Source organism: Pyrgilauda ruficollis, unplaced genomic scaffold, assembly GCF_017590135.1.
Source record: "Pyrgilauda ruficollis isolate IOZ18807 unplaced genomic scaffold, ASM1759013v1 scaffold38, whole genome shotgun sequence".
NCBI classification, from domain to species: domain Eukaryota; kingdom Metazoa; phylum Chordata; class Aves; order Passeriformes; family Passeridae; genus Pyrgilauda; species Pyrgilauda ruficollis.
In genome coordinates this window covers 6,933,742-6,953,884 of record NW_024525267.1, presented here as the reverse complement: position 1 = coordinate 6,953,884, position 20,143 = coordinate 6,933,742, and the positions used below count along the sequence as shown (strand labels likewise).

The 20,143-nt window shown below is 43.8% G+C and overlaps 1 protein-coding gene across 2 annotated transcripts; it reads left to right on the top strand.

Moving 5' to 3' along the window:
- The first annotated feature begins 8,901 nt into the window (after window positions 1-8,901).
- Window positions 8,902-19,614, top strand: GPR132 (G protein-coupled receptor 132). 2 transcript variants are annotated; one of them, XM_041476349.1, is made up of 2 exons: window positions 8,902-9,334; window positions 17,769-19,614. In XM_041476349.1, the coding sequence occupies exon 2, from the start codon at window positions 17,793-17,795 to the stop codon at window positions 18,900-18,902; it is 1,110 nt and encodes a 369-aa protein (XP_041332283.1). In that variant the 5' UTR covers window positions 8,902-9,334; window positions 17,769-17,792; the 3' UTR covers window positions 18,903-19,614. The 2 variants fall into 2 exon arrangements, with proteins under 2 accessions (XP_041332283.1, XP_041332282.1); XM_041476348.1 differs by lacking the exon at window positions 8,902-9,334 and adding an exon at window positions 15,887-15,943.
- The last annotated feature ends 529 nt before the right edge of the window (window positions 19,615-20,143 follow it).

The window sequence follows — 20,143 nt, the reverse complement described above, 5'->3', positions numbered from 1 at the left end:
TGAAAAAGCACTGGTAAAAGGGTGGTGCTGTTTTGTTCTTTCCTTCTTAGAAAAAAACCAAGAAAAGCTCAGTCTGTCTCTCTATGTACTAACTCCTCCTTTCCGTCTGGAATTTCCCATCAGTTGTACCGTAAACAAACTCCCTTCAAATATGCTAAAATAAAGTGAACTGAAATTCAGTAGCAGACATAGAATTAGGGACTACTTGTAATCTGGTGGTTACCAAAGAAAGATCAAGAGCTGATAGAATCTGATTTTTCATGTTAGACTATTTAAATTTCTTATTCAATAAAGTAATAATTCACTTTATAAATTAGGTTGCATTTGAATACAGCTTTTAATTTGATTTTGTGATTGAGCTTGATAAGGTTTTTAACTACAAGAGGTTGCTCCTTCATTCCCAAATAATGGATAATACTTTGAAGAGCAAATACCAGCATGTTATTGCCATTTTTCAAAAGGATTTAGACACCATAACAGATTATTTATTGTTTTGTTGTCTTATCACTGATGTTTCTACTAAGACCCCCTCTAGCATGAGACACAAGATGGTGTCCTAACAGAAAATGCCATTGCTAGGGAAAAGGGCACAAATCTTAGATTACCATGACATAATTTTTCTTACAACAATCCACTATAAGGGAACCATAGAATAGTAACAAAGAACACCAGCAGATGTCTTTTTTATAAACAGTACAGCAGCTTTCATTCTCTCCTCCTGTTTCTCTGCCTTTGGATTGCTAAGTTTTTAGGGAAAGAAGCCTGGTATCCACTGTGTCCATTTCATTAATAATTTTTTAAGTACAATTTCAAAGCAAAAATATAAGCTGGCATATCCCTGGCAGTCATTTCACCAGCCAGCAGACAGAAGCAGGATGGATTAATAGCAGACCTGCTGAGAAGGACTTTGGGATGCTGAAAGCCAACCATGGCCTCAGCAACAGGTCAAGGTAGGGGATTCTGTCTGGTGAGACCCTGCCTGCAGGGCTGCTGGGCATCTAACTCTGGGTGTCCCAGCACCAGAGGGATGTGGATCTCTTGGAGCAGGCCCAGAGGAGGCCATGAAGATGCTCAGGGTGCTGGAGCATCTCTGCTATGAAGACAGGCTGGAGAAAGTTGTGGATGTTCAGCCTAGAGTAAAGAAGATTCCAGGGAGAGCTTCCAGTGCCTGAAGGGGCTACAAGAGAGCTGGAGAAAGACTTTTTACAAGGGTATGGGGTGACAGGACAAGGGATAATGGATTCAAACTGTCAGAGGACAGGTTTAGATACTGAGAAGAAATTCTAAACTGTGAGGGTGCTGAGGCCCTGGCACAGGCTGCCCAGAGCAGCTGCGGCTGCCCCATCCCTGGCAGTGCTCAAGGCCAGGTCGGATGGGCTTGGAACAAGCTGTTTTCCTGGCTGTTAAAGAAGTCCTGAGCAAAGGGACTGCCTGGCTGTGCAATGCCAGGTTTCTCCAGGGCACCCAAAACCAGGTGCAGGATGCCAGTGGCTGTTCGTGCAGGTACCTGCAGACATTCACATCCATCTCTCTGCTGAAGACACAAGCTTGTTTATCACTGCCCAGAGCCCTCACTGACAGATAGGCATGCATCTCAAACATCCTGAAACCAAGCAGAGAAAAGACACTGCATTCTTTCTGGACCATCTTCTTTCTTCTGTCCTCAGAGCCCTCCAGTCCCTGAAAGTGCCAGGATGTCACCCAAGCTGATCAGACGGGAAGGTGCCTCTGCAGAGGAATGGGAGACATTTTTAATGGGTGTGCTTGCATTTTTGTGTTCTTTGGTGCTTGGTAGCATAACAAGACACCCTTTATTTTCACCCATGCATTTGCTGTGTGTATTCCATAAGCTGCAGCTCCAGGATGACTCCTGCCAGTGATCCTGTTTGCCTGGGACCCGAGCAGTGATGCTGGCACAGCACACCATGACACTTCCATTCAGTCAGGTCAGTGGGAGCACTGGCATTTGGTTCTGGAAAATTCTAGGATTTCCATGTCTCATTATATGTAGATATCTATAGCTGGTTGGTTTTTGGTTTTTTTAATTTGTGATAGTAACCGGGTCTCTTTTTGCCACTTCATCTCAAAATATCTGCAAAGGAAGTGTTTAAAAGCATTCACAGATGTATTCTAAACAGAGAAACCTAAAACTCAGACAGAAATGAGATTAATGAAAAGAGACCACAAGGTGAGTCCAGAACTGAGCTGTCTCTGTTGTCTTCCTGTTATTTGACAGCACACGCTACCAAAGCTAGCAGAGAATTATAAAATATTTGCATTTCTTAAAATGCTGAAAGCTGCAGGTTTGGCTGAGCAGAGGTTTCATGCAAAAACATCCCACATCTGGGTAGCCTGGAGTGCACAGACAGTTGTGGTGTCAAGGTCCACCTGCTTCCACTCTTCACTCCAGAAAAGCTACCACAGATATCACTCACACACCACAGACAGACAGACAGACAGACAGACAAGACTCTCCATCCCCACTGTCACGTGTTAAAATGTGCCTGTGCCACCCCAGCAGCAGGTGAAGCTTCACTATCTGTCTTTCCATGAGGAATTTTATTTACAAATTGATTGAAGCTGCTAGTGTCAGGAGAAAATATGATGGAAGGGATGATTTTTAATGTCAAAGAATCTTTCCAATTTATATGGTTGCTTCACAAATGAATCTTCAAAAAGTACTTTCCCAGCACTAAGGAGGGCATGGAAATCGTGCTTGGAAAATGAGGCTGTAAATTCATTGTTTAGGTGAAAGCAAACTGCTGAACACAGAACAAAATCCCAGGTGTCTACAGGAAGACCAATTTATAGCAAGATACATTTATACTGAAAAAAAAAAAATGTGCCAGAACTCAAAAGTCAGTGTTTTCACAGGTGATTTCCAGTAGATTTTTTCTGTTGCCTGCTCTATTATTATGATGGAATAAGAGGATCTGAAAAACTGGTGGGAAAGGAGGGGAAAAAGCTTGGATTTTCTTTCTCCTTGGGGTATATACATACCTAGAAATTTCAAGGAAGACCATACTTCCTCTTTCAGACTGTATCAGGGAATTTATCTGAGAAAAAGTGATGCAAATATATCCAAATATGTGCCCTACTAAATCTTTCACTTTAGTTGGAGGCTTAATATCATACCTTCATCAGGTATTTTCCATAATTTCCTTTCTTCAAGCATTAAGTTGCTTATAACAGTACATTTCTTGAACTCTTCACTGAAAGTGTTAAAAAAAAATGTTTGGTTGAGGAACTTAGGGTCATGGTTTGGTGGTAAACTTGGCAGTGCTGGGTTAACAGTTGGACTGGATGATCTTAGAGGTCTTTTCCAACCTAAAGGATTCTATTCTATGATTCCAGCAGAGTCTTTCACACCCACCAGCACCCCCAAGACTCAGAGCAGATGTCTCAAAAAAGACATCAGAAGGAACCATCCAACTGCAGGAGATGGTTCCACGGCCTGGCCACTGCAGAGTGGAATCATCACCCAGCTCACCACCCACACATGAGCCTCAGTTTCCGCACCGGAGGTCAGTGACAAAGGAAGTGCCCAGGTCTGAGCTCCCACACTGAGGTGCAGTCAGGGGACCACAAAAAGTCTGGCAAGGGCTCACAAAAATCCCTTGTGCACAGAGGTTCTGCAGAGAAACCTGCTGCTGGCAGCAGTGTGCAGCCCACTGCTGGCTGAGGCTAATGCCAAGGGAGGGTTCACCCCAAAGGAAGTCACAGAGACCTCTAAAGTCTTCTTTACTAGAGGAAATCTGAGCAACAGGGCTCACAACCCTATCCTCTGCAACTCCTCCATCACACAGCTGAAGTTCACATCAGGAACTGGTTTGCTCTAGATAAGGTCTGGAGTGCCCAGGGTGATTCCAGCTGTACACATCAGGGAATTCTCAGTGCAGAAGGACCCCAAGATGATGTAAGTTGCCCATTTTGATAAAGACAGGCATCCTTCTGAACGAAAGGGCTCACAATCCTGAGTGTCCATGTGTGACTGCAGGCCTCCACAACACACCATGCTCAGGAGAAAACCCAGCACATGAAGCCCTGCTCCCAGTGAAACCTGCCAGCCTGTTTTGTTGTCCTCTTGCCTTTTTCCTCTCCCTCCTCCTCCATTCCATTTCCTTTTCCTGTGTGCTTACATGGCAGCCCCTGCACATGAAAATCAGTAAATCAAACCATTTACAGAGCATTATTTCCATGTTATCTCTGTTCTGCAAAACATTTCCTGCTTTCCTGTCTGCAGCTTTTCTCTAAGGTGCCCCTCGGTGCTGGGGTCACCCACGGGCACTGCCAGCTCTGTGACATCCTCCCCAGCAGGGCACCAGCTTCCTAAAGCCACCCACCTCTGGGGCTTTGGTGCAGCTCTGCAAGGGGGACAGCTGGGGTCTTTGCCATGGAGAGCTGGCAGCGAGGATCCCTGACCACAGCAGGAGGGGCTGATGCAATGTAAACACCAAATCCCTTTGAATCCCTGCTACACCAGCCTGGCTGCAGAGCAAACTGAAGCAAGCTAAAGAGGGAACAATGGTCAAAAATATCTGGACTTACGGCAGAGTGTTTGAGTGAGATTTGGTTTATCTGAACCCCAGGTTTGTCCAAGGCACTGCTGTGTATGTCAATTCCTTGTTCTTCAGCCACTCCACTCCCTCGGGATTTGGAATGGGAGGATGAATTTTATTACTTTGTTTCCACGGTTGACACAGTTTTTGTATTAACCCGAGATTTAATATCCAAAAATATAAGAGCCCTGCAGTAGCACAGAGCTCGGGGTAGCCACATTAGCTGTTTGCACGAGATCCAAAATCAGATGAGCTCCTCTCTGATCTGTGAGGTTTAAACCAATTTCAGGTCTTGGCCCAGCACTGCCACTGCTCTGAGTTTGTAAAAAAAATTCTAAACGAGTATTGTCTGAACCGCACCCTTTTCCTCCTCATGCTTAACAACTGTAACCTTTCTACCCCTGTGGGTGTTAGAGTTTCTCAGTATAAGAAAAGAAAGCCAGACATATCTGTCACAAGGCTGCACGTGCGGCGTGAGCGGCACAGCCGAGCCCGGCGCAGCGTGCCAGGTACTGGTGGGTGCCTGATAACTCATTATGTTTTCAGTTTCCTTTTATTCTGACAGCTGGAGCTGAACAAAAGGACAAAGTGGATGGGCTGGGATGCTTGGGAACACACACGTCCAGAGACTGAATTCAGAGTTTGGAGCCAAATTCCCTGAGCTGCAGCAGCACATCGTGTCTCAGCCTTGGCCACACCACTGGCAGCAGGGTGACCCAAAGAAGCTGTCAGATATAACCCCACTCATCCCAAGGACCCTAAGGCACAGACTGGCACCTCTCCACTCTTACCACTCAGAGGGTAAAGCTGTTGCTGTCCCAGACAAGTGAGTGGTGCCAGAGGTCTCTCAGAAGCTCTGTGTGACAGCCAGCTGTGCCAGCGAGCTCCTGACAGGGACCATATCAACCCCAGTGTGTGACAGGGTAGGACTGTCACACACAGACAGAGCTTTTCAGAGGGAGAGACCTTTCCTTGATGAGGGCATAATCAGTCACATTCAACTTAGTGGATTTCCACCCCTGAGGCACACAGTACATCACCACACCAGTGAAAAAGGAGAACTGCCAAATTTCTACACACCACTCACCAAACCAGGCAAACTTAAAGCAGGAGGGCTTTCCAACACTGATATGAAATGCAAGCAGCACTTATGCTGCCTGACTAAGCAGCAGGAATCTGACTGTGTCAACCTGCCCGTCACATGTAGGAAAGCCACTGAATCAAAAATCTTAGCAACTGACAGCCCCATGTTGTTAATTTCCAGCAGCAGGACTTGCATTCCCTGCAGACTGCATGCAATGGATTGGTGTGCATGATCAGACAGAAATCCTTGCAAGCTCTGTGCTGGGCTCAGCTCAGTGGTTTTGCCACTCAGCTGGCCTGGCTGCCAGAGCAGCACGTGCATGCACCTCGTGTAAAAAAACCACTGCAGGTAGAAGGAAGTGGCTGTGAGGAAGCTGAGCTTCAGTTTAATAAAATTTAACACATCCTGTGGGAGATCTAACCTGTGGTTGAACCTGATACAGACTGAAAAAAGCACCATCTTTTGTCCCTGTCCCAGACTAACAGCATCACAGACAGCCCAAGTCTGAGATTCTTGCTAGACAAGCTACTGAGATTCTGTGCTAGGCACAGCTGTGGATCACACTTGTGCAGGGGCACTCATACAGTTCTTTAGCCACAGGAGCACAGAGCAGAATTCAGCGCTTCTTAACCCCTGGACTCTGCTGTCCTAGAGACTCTTGGGCACTTTCCTGCCTTGCTTACAATTAAGAAAGTCTCTTTTGCCATCCTGTATATTCTGCACTCGTCAGACAGGTCTGCAGCTCTGTTCCCATTCAGTGCACTGCCTGCTAACAGGAGAAGAGACAGACATTTGGCTGTTTCCTTCTGAGACCTGTACTTCAAGATACTGTTTTCATTTCCTCACTTCCCATGCTGCAAATTTAAAGCCATATTCTATAATTTTCAAAAAAAAATGAACCTTGGTTACCTACAAAAAAAGATGCACAACTGTACAAAATTATCTTTCTGGATAATTTTTTGCAATATATAACCACAACCCTGTATTCAGTTGCAGGTGGAGAAAGGAGAGGCAGATGATCTGACATTTCCTCCATTTATACGTTCTTGTTGGTCACAACCAAGGGAAGATAACATTAACACAGAGCATTTCATACACAGTGGAACAGAGAAATATCTCACCTCTTGATAGTTTCTAAATGAAAGAAAAGGGGAGTGAACAGCTCAAGCCTAAATGTCTTTCAGACACATTGGATCCCATCAGTTCTCCACAGTATTTCTGTTCACTGATCAGTGGTGCATAAGCAATTTCTCTGTCACAGTGCTGTGAAAATAATTTTTAAAAAACTCTGTGTTATATAGAACTGAGTTAAAACAGGGCTAGACCCTTTTCTCTCTTATTGTTTGGACAGTCACTGTACCTCAGCAGGAAAATGATAAAGAGTGCATTGAAAACATCACTTACACAGTTTACCTTGCTTGAACGTGCTACCTTAAAGGCAACTAGCTAAATAGCACCCAGAAATTAAATTGCAGAAAGAAATATTCTCAAAATGCCCAATCTGAACTCACTGAGGTTAAAAGAAACATTTCCATTTAGTTCAGTTGGATTTGGCCAGAGAGTTTCTGCACTCTGCTTTAAATGGCTCTTCATCTGATCTTTTTTTACTGACTAGGTGAGACATCAGTACAATGCAGCTCAGACCAAAATTTATATTGCTGTACTGTTTGTATTATCTCTACCAAAACCAGAGTAAACTTACTTGACATGTTTGTTTTGGTCTAGCCACCCACAGAAGGTCTACCTTGGTGTTCATCTCCAGTCACAGAAGATCTTATCAAAAGTTTTTGAAAGCATCTTCCAATATGAAATCTTGCATCAGTCTCCATCTTGCAGGGGAATGGTTGTGGGTGATGTCAGTTGAGGCTGTACTACTGAGAGAAGCATGAAGAAGATAAATAGCAATATTTTTCAAGTCTGACTGGAAGATTCAAGGGCACAGAGATGGGTCATCTTTCATTTCCCTACGGAGGACCATGCAATTTTCAAAGTGTCATCATTAAATCCAGCTGGAAAATGCAAATGTGTCTCTGACTCTCCTAAACCAAACATCAGGGAGAAAACAAGCAGGCAGGTATTTGACCCCACAGCTGATTGCAGCCAGATGGGAACCGTGAGCTGGTACATCACAAATACCACAGAGGAGCCCCTGGTCTCTGTGAAAACTCCAGTTCTTCAGGTCTGAGAGCACTCTGCTCTTTTCTATCCCACATGTCTGAATGAAAGACAAATACAGAGACAATCCAGCTGCAGTCATCTCAGAAACATAATTCCTTCGTTGTGTTTTCCTTTGGGTTTGATTTCTACACAGAGAAGGAACAACATGAAATCACACATTTGAGGCAGTGCACAGAGACAGGTTCCAGCAATATGTCCAGTCAAGCTGAACTGGTACAGACAGAAATTTCACCTCTTCTCCTCCGCAGATGGAAACCAGCTTCAGCCTCTTTTTTCTGGTTCTTGAGAATAAATTGCTCTTTACAGAAAGACCCATCCCCAGAAACATTCTCCAGAACCAAAGTAACTTTTTTATACCAGAATGAAAGTGCATACCAAACATTTCTTTAATTTTCAGAAGAAATGTTTCACTTCCAGTACAGATACCAAAAGTAAATTCAGTTCTCTGCTTGCCTTAGGTTGCCACCCTACAGATCCTTCCTGTCCCACCTTAGCCCTCAGCAGTCTGCAAGCACTGACAGACCCTCGTGGGGTCCTGTGAGCACCTCACTCAAAGTGGCACTGGTAGGAGTTGATGGAAAAGTTGCCTGAAAACTTGATAAATCTGGTCATAACTGGCTTTGACTGAGTGACACACAGCATCTGCAAAAACACATGGAACAGGTTCTCACAAACAAGGTCTACGCTGGCAATGTAACATTGGGATCTTCTTCCTCCTTCACATAAAGCCTGAACTAGGGCACTTGGTAAAGATCATATGCTCCTTCTTAACATTGCTCTTCACTATTAAGAAACTCCCGCAACTCAATTCTTCTTCTAGAAGGTGTTTAAAGCACCATCAAATCTTCTTTAGCATTCTCAGCCTTCTCTATCCCAGCTGGCACCAGAATAAGCTCTCCCTCCGATCACCACGCCCTTTATTGGGCTCTAATACTGTTTCCCGTTTTTCAATACCCAGCCAATTCACACATATTCAGGTGAGTTCATTCCCAGAGTGGGAATTTCCTCCACTGTAGGAATCAGCATCTCCTGCAGGTGCTCTGCCCCTGAGGAGCCACAGGGCTTGGGGCAGTTCATCAGTCCCTTGTCACCCTGGGGCATGTTTGCAGTGATTTAGGTGCACGTCCAGAACAGGAACCCAAAAAAGAGCCTGGCAGTCACCAAAGCAACCTCCCACCCGCTGCACAACCTCCCACACTTGTGCAATTCTGTACAAGTGACAGAATTTGACAGCAAACTCTTAATTTTTAAGGCTGCTTCTCCTCCTAGGTGCACTGCTGGCACTGGGCAGCCGCTGCTTTCTGTGCACGCCCAACTAGAAGTGACACACTTTTGGGGACTCTGATGAAGCTGTGCCCACAGAACCTCTTTTAGCTCACAGCACTTAGGACTGCACGTGGCATCGTCAGCTACTTCCTGCAGCTCTGTCAGAGCAGCCTCCGAGCACGGCACGAGCTGGAGCACTCCAACCTCTCCTCTGCAAAAACCAGGGGAAAAAAAGGAAAGAAAAAAGGTAAGTGTTCCATCTCTGAGCCAAGGCATTGCTTCTATTTGGCAGCGTTTCCCTTTGTTCTGTTTTGGCCTCTGTTTCTCCATGCCGTGTGTCTGTGCTCAAGAAATGCAGATTGTGTTGAAGCCTCACCAGAGTCTAAGTCTCCTTGTGACTGATGTAGTTACTGGGTCTGTATTAATTAATTGCAGTTGATGCAGCCCCTCCTGCCTGTCTTCCTTGTGAATTCTCTTTCCTATAAAAACATATTTCTCTTAGAAATCAACTTTAGTTCCAGTCAGGGATAGATGATTACTAGGACTGAAGGATTTTGGAAGAATAGAGGTTGCTGTGAGGTGAGCTTTAGCTGTTACTGCAGTGCATGAGCCATGAATACAGAATTATAATAGAAATACGAATGCTGGGGGTTTTTTCAGGAGAATTCACATCCAGCCTTTCCTCTCATCCTTACTCTGCTGGAAAAGCAAGGCAGGTATTTAATTGTCAAGTTTACCTGCTGGTCTATAAAGACTAATTGGATACACTACATTCCTTCTTTTTCTTCACCTTTTATTCACACAGCACTGCTGATATCTGGCGCTCAGGGATGTGGAGACTAACTGGAGTTTAAATTAACTTTTTTTTGTCAAATATTTTCAGAGTTGACAACTTTTCCAAAGACCAAAGAGCATCTGGGTTTATTTTAAACCTGTCCTTCTCATAGTCCCATTTAGATCTGCTACTGTATCTAAACCAGCAGCTCTTTAACTTCCAGCAACTTCGTTGTGGGGAAGAGAGGTGTAGGGGGGAAACAGAAAAAAAAACCAAAAGAAAGCAAAAAACCACAAACCCCACCCCCCCCCCCAAAAAAAAAAAAAAAACCCAACCAAAAAACAACAAAAACAAAACAAAACAAACAAAAAAAAAATCCAATTTATTCCGCTCATTAGTACACAATGGGCAAGACTGATTTTCTTCTCAGAATTTTTCCAAAGTTCTCTGCACAGGACACTCTATTTAACGAAATGTAAAGTTTGAATTGGGCACCCCCTCTGTACAGATTTCTACCTGAAAGTGCAGACAGCTCTTTCAGGTTCAGCATTTCCCAAGCCTCCTGGGAGACACTGATCTTCCAGCCTCGCCACGATCACACAAATAATTTTGCTGTCAAGTGTCAGAATGCTTTGGGAAATGTCTGCTAACTGGGATTTTTACATCAATAACTTCCAGGAGAGACCCTAAGTGTGCCAACAAAGAATGAGGTAGGCGTATAAAGAGGCAGAAGAGATCAGAGATGAGGATGAGGATTCAGACAAAACACCACAGATTCAGCAGAAGTGAGTGTGCTCACAAAGATGTCAGAGGTGTGTGTACATGCAAAGAGGAATCTTTGAGCGCCACAGGTTTTCTGGTATCACTGAAGTCTTAAGGGGAAAGCCCTGCTGTTGGTATGGTAAGGTAGCTACAGGAGGTGACCTAGATGTCAAAAAGGAAAATGGAAGTTCTCCAATTAGTGGAGAGCAAATCAGAGGACAAAAAGGAACAAAGAAATTGTGTTTCACAGTAAATGGAGAAGGAGGAAATATTTGTTTCTAAGTTCAGAGCACTGTTAAATACCATTTGTAGGCACTGTTAAAAATAGGATTGTTTCAAGTAAAAAAGGCATCGTGGTTTTTGCAAGGCTTTACAAACCCTATTGCTCAAAGACATCTACTTTAGACAAAAGTAAAACAATTCTGAGATTAAACTAGCTAGACTAGTCAGTAGCAGCCATTATGTCAGTGAGCCCAGGTCTAACAGATCATTAAATTATTTTGGGCAACTCTTTGCTCTGTTTTTCCCCAGCACCATCTTTAGTACTGATGGGGATGCACCACAGCAGCTTCCATGCAGACCCACGAGGGCAGGGCCAGGATTCCTATCAGGGAGAGATATCACAGGGTCAAAGCTCAACAGTATCTTCACATTTTCCTCCTCCTGGAAAGAGAAGCCATCCTGTCTGTGCTCACTCTTTGCAGCACAGATAAGCCATGCTCTGACTGGGGGATTGGACAGGGATGAAAGAGACAAACACACCCTGGGGATGAAGAAAGAGCCTGTGATCCCTGTGGCTGCAATGATTGCAGTGAAGGTGTCAGTGTAGGAAAGAGGGGACACTTGTGGATTTGGGAGTTTGATCAGATGTGCTTGGTTATGAATATGCTCAGCAACTCCACCTGAACAGTTTCTACCCCAGAGATGATTTTGAGTCACAGTAGGTTGGGGTGGACATGGCCTTTCTATGGACTGGGCCTTTCTATGCCTCTAAGTGTGTTTGAAGGCCTGGAGGCTAAGAATAAGGAGGATGATATCCATAAGGGGATAAATCCTAAAATCTAAAGGATAACAGAGCACCACTTTTTAAGGGGAACAGTGGTGGGTTTGGACATAGGTCTTGGTGCTTCTTTGTTCAGCTGCTTGAAGTCAGATTTTCCTTAAACCTGGTAATAAAACACATCCATCTCTAACTGTGTCAGCATAGCCAGACCTCCTCACCTTGTTAAAACATCCTTCTCTGATATCTCAGCCTGTTCTCCAACATCCCAGACTGTTCTTTTAGTAATCCAGAGCAGTATACATCCACTTCTATACCCTTAGTGCCAAATCTGCTGGTATTTGCCTGTGCTTCAGCATCCTTGAGCACTCTGATGCAGGAGAGAGGAATGGCAATCACCACTCTCATCCACTTTTTCTAACACTCTGTAGTTTCAGCGCAAGCCAGCAGGAAAGTTTGGTCAGCTGGGTTTCCAGATGGGCCCCTTCTTTAACAAAAGCTGTATAAAATTAGCCCAAATGACAAGGTCACTAATTAAGATGCAGCGGCTTTCGGGAGTCACGGAGTGCTTGGTGGTTTCAGGTGTGGTGAGGTGTGAAGCAGAGCTGCTCTCACTTGCTCACTTTCACTGATGCTGCTCCAACACCTACACTCACCTCAGCCTTTTGGCTTGACAGGCTTTACAGTTTAGCCCCAAATTTATGACAGCTTTTCTGGGCTTCCTGATGCTTCTCCTGGCCATGGATCCATTCCTCTGGCTCTAGGATCTTTTCCACACAAGCTGGTGGGTACCAGGGAATAAACCTTCCCTGCAATAGCTGCACTCTGATGCTCTCAGGGAGGACTGAGAAACTTTGCTAGGTCTGAAGTCCCAAAATCCTGACTCATAGCCTTTGAATCATGAGACCAAAGCCCCCTGGTACAGGTGGATTTTGGGGTCTATTTTTCACCTGTGAACTTCCCCTACCTACAATGTTTAAGGAGTTTTACCTGCTTTTATATACATTGAATAACGTGGCCTTAAACCCAGTACAAGCATCTTTTGTCAACATTTCTCCCCCACCCAGCAGACATTCTTCTCTCCTGTGCAGTCCCTCTCCAGGTAGCATGGCACTAGGACACCCAGATTAAGGAAGGATCACGCTTTAAAACTGGGCCTTTGTCAAACCTGGATTATGCCAGCTCCCCTTCGTAATACCACAGCTGCTCATTTTAGCAAATTTAACACATTTAGTACTACTGTGGGATTTCTAGATTGTGGAAAGGGGGAAGTGGATGTATGGATTTATGTAAAAACCTGCACTTAGGTATTTAAAAATCTATCGTCATTGAGAGTTCACATCTATGAACAGTGTTATCTTGAGGTAAATCAAGTATCTTTCCCTCCTCAGGAAAGATTGCTGAGCTGCTCCCCTCCTGAAAGGCAATTGATTAATAACTTCTCTCTTCTACCATGTATCTTCTTTATTATCTTCTTTATTTTTATATTTATTATTATCTTTATTTTAATATCTTTTTAAGACTGCTTATATCTGCATTACATCTCATATCTGCAATATAGAATTAAATATAAAGGCTGTATAACTAATCCCAGGGTCTTGCTGCTTTCAGCCTACAAATGCTGAAACTTGTTTTAACCAGCACTAGCCAAGAGAGGGGTTATCTGCTCCACCAGTGGAAGAAAGATATTTTAGGGCAGAGTTGTGCTCAGGCTGGATTCCCAGGATAGCTTTAAAACACATTTTTTTCTAAACAGAGTTTTGAAACTATATAGTGCCAAGATTATATATTCGTATATTATTTTCAAATTTGAAACAAAGTTGCTTGAAAATACATGGGTTTATGTTCAAATTTCAAATTGTACAGCTTCAAATCCCGCTGTGTTGTATGTGTCAGTAAAAATGATTGCTCTGATGGGCAACCAAGTGGAGCCATGACTGTTTCTCCTTTTTATGCTGAGATTTGCTTATAGGAATGACTTAATTTACTAATTTCTTTATTAATAATGGAAAAAAATAAAGCAGTTCACTGACTTGCTGGGCATGTGGGCCACGATCTGTTTCTATTCAAAGACACCACAAACACTTTTCCTTCTTTCAAGAACAGCAGAGCAAATAGCACAGCAATTTCTCAGTTTCAAGTTAAGAGACACAAAGGTTTATCAGTTGATAATTTACAGGCAATTATTGTAAGTTCTGCATGAGGAGAAGCCCAGGTTCAGACACTGGAAGGGTGACACTGCTGGTGACAAGCACTGTAGGTGGCATAAATGTCACATCTGGGAGCTGATGTGTTTCAATATAGATTTGAGTGTCCAACTGACTTCCTGCTGGCACCCTCGTGTCAAACCCTTCCAGCACCACATTCTACCAAGGAAAGCACACAGAATCCCCAGGAGAAACTCAGGGCCTCTTCCACTGAAGGCTCATTTATGCTTTGAGGCACTCAGGTTGTTTTCCTCTACAGATACTGGGGGACAGGAAGGAAAGTGTGAAGGGAAAGTTTGTTTTCATTTTAACCACCATAGCAGTTATTTCACATTGTTCCTAATATCCACATAAATGCCTCAAAACTTTAGGCTGTAACAATAATCCCTGGAAGAGATGGATGATCAGAAAAAATATTAGAAAATAAAAAATATATTAATGTGCTTTGCTCATGTAATTGTATTCATGTTATGGATTTTACTGTGTCTTTTTTTTTTCTTCTGTTCCTGTGTATCTCAGGTGAGTTACTCCAAAGACTTTCAACCATTCTCTGTCCAACTATTGTGCTTTTTTTGACTTACCCTTCTCTGCCTTGTAACCATAACTGTAATTTTCTTTTTTTTTTTCTTTTTCTAATAATGGCTATTTTTATCACTCCAACTTCTCCTTTGGAAACTCAAAGAGTTTCACATAAGCGATTCATACACAAACAACAGAAAAGAAAAAAAAAGACAAAGTAAAGCCTTTTGCTTTCCTGCTTGTTTTCATTTCCCTTCTTTTACACTTCAGTGTTACTGAAAAGACTTTTCTTGAGAAAAGATTAATGCAACTGGCCAAAATGAGCAGCAGGAGCCACTGCATTTTAGGAGTATGAAATGTAATTATCTAAATGTCTAACACCATGGACACAGCATAAGAAAATTAGAAGAGTGTAAATACAGAGGAGGCATGCAGCAAATCTTAGTACATTACCCCATCTTCCAGTGATTTGTGCTCAGGTGCTTTGTGACCTCTCAAATATATTAATATTTGCTCAGGTGCTTTGTTATCTCTCAGTCCTGGAAGATGAGATGTTTTGCACACCTTGAAGGTGAGAATCATGCACATGACAACTGTGGTATGTCTCATGCAGTGACTCTCACATAGAAAGAAGCCTCAGAGTGCTGACAAAAATACATTGAGCTCCTGATGCAAAACACAGCTGCTGTAACACCTATGACTTGGGAGACCTAGCAGACCAGGAGAGGCCACAAAAAGGTGAAAACAGCTACTGTGGAGAGGCTTGCTCAACTGAAGGATACAGGGCAGCAAAGATAACTCACTCTGAGCTCCTGATGCGAAACACAGCTGCTGTGACACCTATGACTTGGGGAGACCTAGCAGACCAGGAGAGGCCACAGAAAGGTGAAAACAGCTACTGTGGAGAGGCTTGCTCAACTGAAGGATACAGGGCAGCAAAGATAACTCACTGGAAAAGTTTGTATCACACAAATGCCTTCTTGGATATTGTTCATTCCTGCCATCATCACTACGTTTTATCCTTTATAAATGCTTGAAAATTGGTGGGTGTGATAAATCTCTTGAGTTCTGGTGTTCAAACCAAAACTGATCACCACAAATATTAATAGAAAATGGTGCGTAGTTTTTTTCACTGGTGTAATTATTACTGGATTTCATTTGAATTAATACTTGAGATGCAGGTTAGCCTCGACATCCCAGAGGAAGACAAAAATGGGAATCGTCTGGGCTGAGAAAAGCATCAAACTATTAAACTCTAAAGGTCTGATAGGAATGTCTTTCAATTGAAGAGGGCTGTAGAGGCACAGAGAAGTTGACTTTAGTCACAGGGTGGAAGATGTTCCTTCCTTCCTGTAGTAACACAAGGTGTTACTTCCTTCCCCTTAAGGGTGTGTCAACACAAGAGAAAACGTCACCAGGATAAATGTCATAAATTGTCTGCTGAGTGCTGCTTTGTGATCTTCAGTTTGAGGAGGAAACCTCTCTGCAGGCCTGGAGAACTGAGTGGAGGCAAGTGAAGCTGTGAACTGGAGGTGGATGCAGTGGCCAGTGGAAGAAGACTCTTCCCTGGACAGGGCTGAGAGGCTGGAGAAGGTGAGGAGTGGAGCAAATGGGTGGCCTCCTCTCCTCCTTCCTTATATTGGGCTGGGACTTAGAGCACTTCTCCTCCAAAGCTCCAAAGCTGACAGGTCAAAGCTTCAGGACAGTCCTTCAGCACCCAATTTTCTTTTGAAGTGCAGGTCCATGCCCATGGCTGCACTTTGTCAGCTGAGGCATCGTGCTTGGCACTGACAGCCACTTACATGTGAAGGTCTCTTCATCTCAGCCCCAGCCCTGTGGCTTAGTCCATATGCCAAACACCAAGGAAAAATGCCTGCTCCAGGCAGGTAGCTTAGAAAGTCACAGGCATCTCCTTCCCGAGGCTCCCTCATGGGTGCTGAGCATGGGAAGGAGACTTGGAGCAAAAGTGGGAAGGGAAGAGGCAAGACAAACAAACAAACAAGCATCGGGAGCATGTATCCCAGAACCCTTCCACTGTTTACTGCCCTGCACCATCACTGACTGCTCTGGGGGAAGCCCTACAGAAAGGAGAATATTCAGACAAGCACAGGAAGATCAGAAGTGAGCAAAGGCAGGAAGAGGGAAGGAGAGAGCACCCTCAACCACTCCTGAAGGTGTTTTTATGGAGGTGTGTGGGGTAGACAAGCTGATGAGTAACTGAGGTGGTGTGTGACTTGTGCCCTGTCCCTGCCCTGGATGTCACCATCTGCCTGACTGTGAGCTCTATTCACCTGTTGTGCTTTACCATAGAAAGGGAGGTCTCCAAGACCCTCTGTGGTGTGTAGGTGTACAGCTGCTCTGTGCTTTGCAGGTGTGCAGCAGCTCTGTGCTTTACAGGTGTACAGCAGCTCTGTGGTGTGCAGGTGTGCAGCAGCTCTGTGCATTGCAGGTGTGCAGCTGCTCTGTGCTGTGCAGGTGTACAGCTGCTCTGTGCTTTGCAGGTGTGCAGCAGCTCTGTGCTTTACAGGTGTGCAGCAGCTCTCACACCACCAGGCGTGTTTTGAGTCGAGGACGAGCTCTGTATGTCAGTTCACAGACGAGGCCTGGGCAGAGAACCACTGCTGACCCTGAGATCAAGCACCTTTTTTATCCCCTCTACACAGCAGTTTGGTAGGTGGCCCAGAAGAGACCCTTCCTCCTCCACCAAAGGTGGCAGATGCTCAGGGCCAGCAAAAACCACATCACCACCAGCCCTTATTGCAACCACCGTGTTCATAAGTTAACACCAGCTCAACCACCCTCTGAGTTAAGAACCTTCTTCCAATATCCAACCTAAACCTCCCCTGACACCCCTTCAGGCTATTCCCTCAGGTTCTGTCACTGGTCTGAGTACTGTGCCATCTTCTCCACACAACAGTGAGGATTCTTTTCTCCAGTCGTTGTGAAGATGGGACAATACTGAACCCAGCTTTTTTTTTTTTTTTTTTTCCCCAAATATATCTAAGCTGGTCCACAACTTCATATTCATCTGCCTTATTTCTGTAGACTGATCCCCATGTGAGATTTTGGGTGCAGGTGATACTTGGCATGAGAATTGATGGCAGTTTTAGCATTTACAGTATGATTTTAGAATGGGAACTGACAAAAAGGAGATGGATGATTTTATGTCCAGGGACAAAACTTCAGATCCCCCTTGAGAGAGCTTCCACATAGCCACCAAAATCCAGTCCAACTCTCAGAGGTGGAGGAATGTGGCCCTCTCTTTCTCAGTTCATGTCTGAGGAGGAACCTTTCAAACATCCCCCATTCCACTTGCTCCACTGATATGTCAAGTTGGCACCTATGGGACCATAACCTTTACTACACATATTTTTAAGTGATGCAATGCTAACTTTCCACCTTGTCTTCTGATTCTCAGGAAATATCAGCTGGAAATAGAATAATGGAACGCTGTCTACATGAAAATTGTAACTCCACTTGCCCAGAAATTCCTTATCAAGAGAGTCAGACACTTCTGGTTGTTTTTTACAGCATCGTTTTTACTATAGGCCTTCCAGCAAATTGCTTAACTTCTGTGCTTACGTTTGTACAAATCCGAAGGAAAAAAGTAGTTGCCATCTACATTTTCAGTTTATCATTGTGTGATCTGATGTATTTAAGTACCTTGCCTTTGTGGATTATCTATGTGCAAAATGGGCACAATTGGACCATGGGTGACACTGCTTGCAGGATAACAGGATTCATCTTTTTCTGCAATATCTACATCAGCATTCTGCTTTTGTGCTGCATCTCTGTGGATCGTTACATGGCACTGGTGTATCCTCTGCAATCAAGGGGGAGAAGACAACAGAAAATAGCCACCATTATAGTCTGTCTTCTCTTTGCTGTGGTTGCAGGAATCCACACTCCAGTATTTTTTATGGAAGATAAGAAAAACTGTACAGAGGTGAAAACCTGCTTTGAGACAGTGCCCCTTGACATATTATTGGCTTATTTCAGTTTTGCTAGATTCCTGTTTGGATTTGTCGTACCCTTCCTAATCCTGTGTTTTACAAACTGCAAAATTTTCCAAGCTATAAAAAGAAGCAGCAGCTTGACTTGTCGTGAGAAAGCCAAAGTGAAGCATGTGGCTATTGCCGTTATTGTTATTTTCTTGATGTGCTTTGCTCCATACCATGTGGTTCTCTTAATAAGAGCCATATACTTTCTGGTTCATCAGGACTGCCCATGTCCATTTGAAAATAAGATATATTCAGTTTTTACAGTGTTTCTGTGTTTAGGCACTGCAAACAGTGTTGCTGATCCAATCATCTACGTTCTGGTCAGTGAAAACGTCAGAAAAGACTGTTATAGGTGCCTGAGAAGATGGAGAGGGAGACAGAACTCATCCAAGCTAAATTCATCCACTGATCACAATACTGACAACATAAAATTGGAAATGCTGAAAGAATCAGAGGAAGGGGGCCAAAGAAAAAAAAACAAAGAAATAACAGATTCATCTGACATTCAGAAGGCCTGTACCAGTGGCAGAGATCAGGAAAGTGGCAGCTAGCTGGTAGCTGCTGGAACAAATATGAAGTTCCCAATGCCAGCTGCAGGACAGGAGTTTTTACATGCTGACATCATCTTGCACATCCTGCATGGGCCATTAACTCCTTGAGGTCACTATGGGAGCAGTAATTCACATTTCTGTTTGTCTCCTACAATTAACTTTGCCCAGCAGTACCACTGATGAAAATACTGCTTTGCTAAGGATACGTGAAATAAATGAAGTAATTTACTTTGACTCAATTTGGGATCTTAAACTTTTTTTTTTTGTTTTGGACTGACTCTTTCTCTCATATGAAATAAAACCAGTTTTATCTTCTGAGCAAAATTTTAAAAAAGCACTGCAGAGGAGAACAATATACTGTTCTTAATGTTGAATTTTTTGCTTCTTGAGGAGGTACATGTTCCAGTTCTCATACATGTGCTCTGCTGTTAACGTTTGTGGTTAACCAGTGGAAAATATTAAAAATGAGTAAACGTCTTCCTCGTAGTCTAGTATGTAACTTCAGATACATCACATATTCCAGGAGAATTAGATGGCAGAAAAAATGCCTGATAACACAGACCAACAGTATTGCTGCTGCATTAGTCAAGATCCCGCACTGCCCTGAAATTCTTCAAATTACAATTTTAATGCTTGATAGTTTACAATGAGTAAATGTTATTTGTTTTGCATAGACCTAGAATGTACTGAAATATACAGAAAATGTATATATTTCCATGTGGAGTCAGGGACTGCTTTTATGCCATCTCCAAATGTTTGTTGAACTCGTATTTTGTTTCTGACTAAGCTAACCCTTCCCTTTTGTTATTGATCCCACTTCTACTGTGTAGGAGTCTGTAGAAGCTATGGGTAGGCTCACAGATGGTATGGAAGGTTGGCAGCCTGGAGAGCACAGTCCTTCCTCCCCACAGCTGGGAACTCCCTCAAACATCGTGAGAGACGGTCTGAAGTTCCCCTTGTTTGCCTCACGACCGTCCCAAGGACAGACATCAGGACCCTGAGGACCCTGATGGGAATTCTGGCCTGCCTGAAGTGGGTGCATGCCAAAATCCTGAGGCCCCTGAGCAGAGTTCTGGCCTGCCAAGTGATTGTTCACAGCTGTGTCTACAGGGACTGCTTCTAGCAGGGGGAAACGTGCCCTATATGCTTGCACCTGCTTCACAACAATAGCCCAGGAATTTTCCCACCTCTTGGCCAGATGAACCTGCTGGGGCAACTTTGGTAGCTCCCCCATGGAAAAT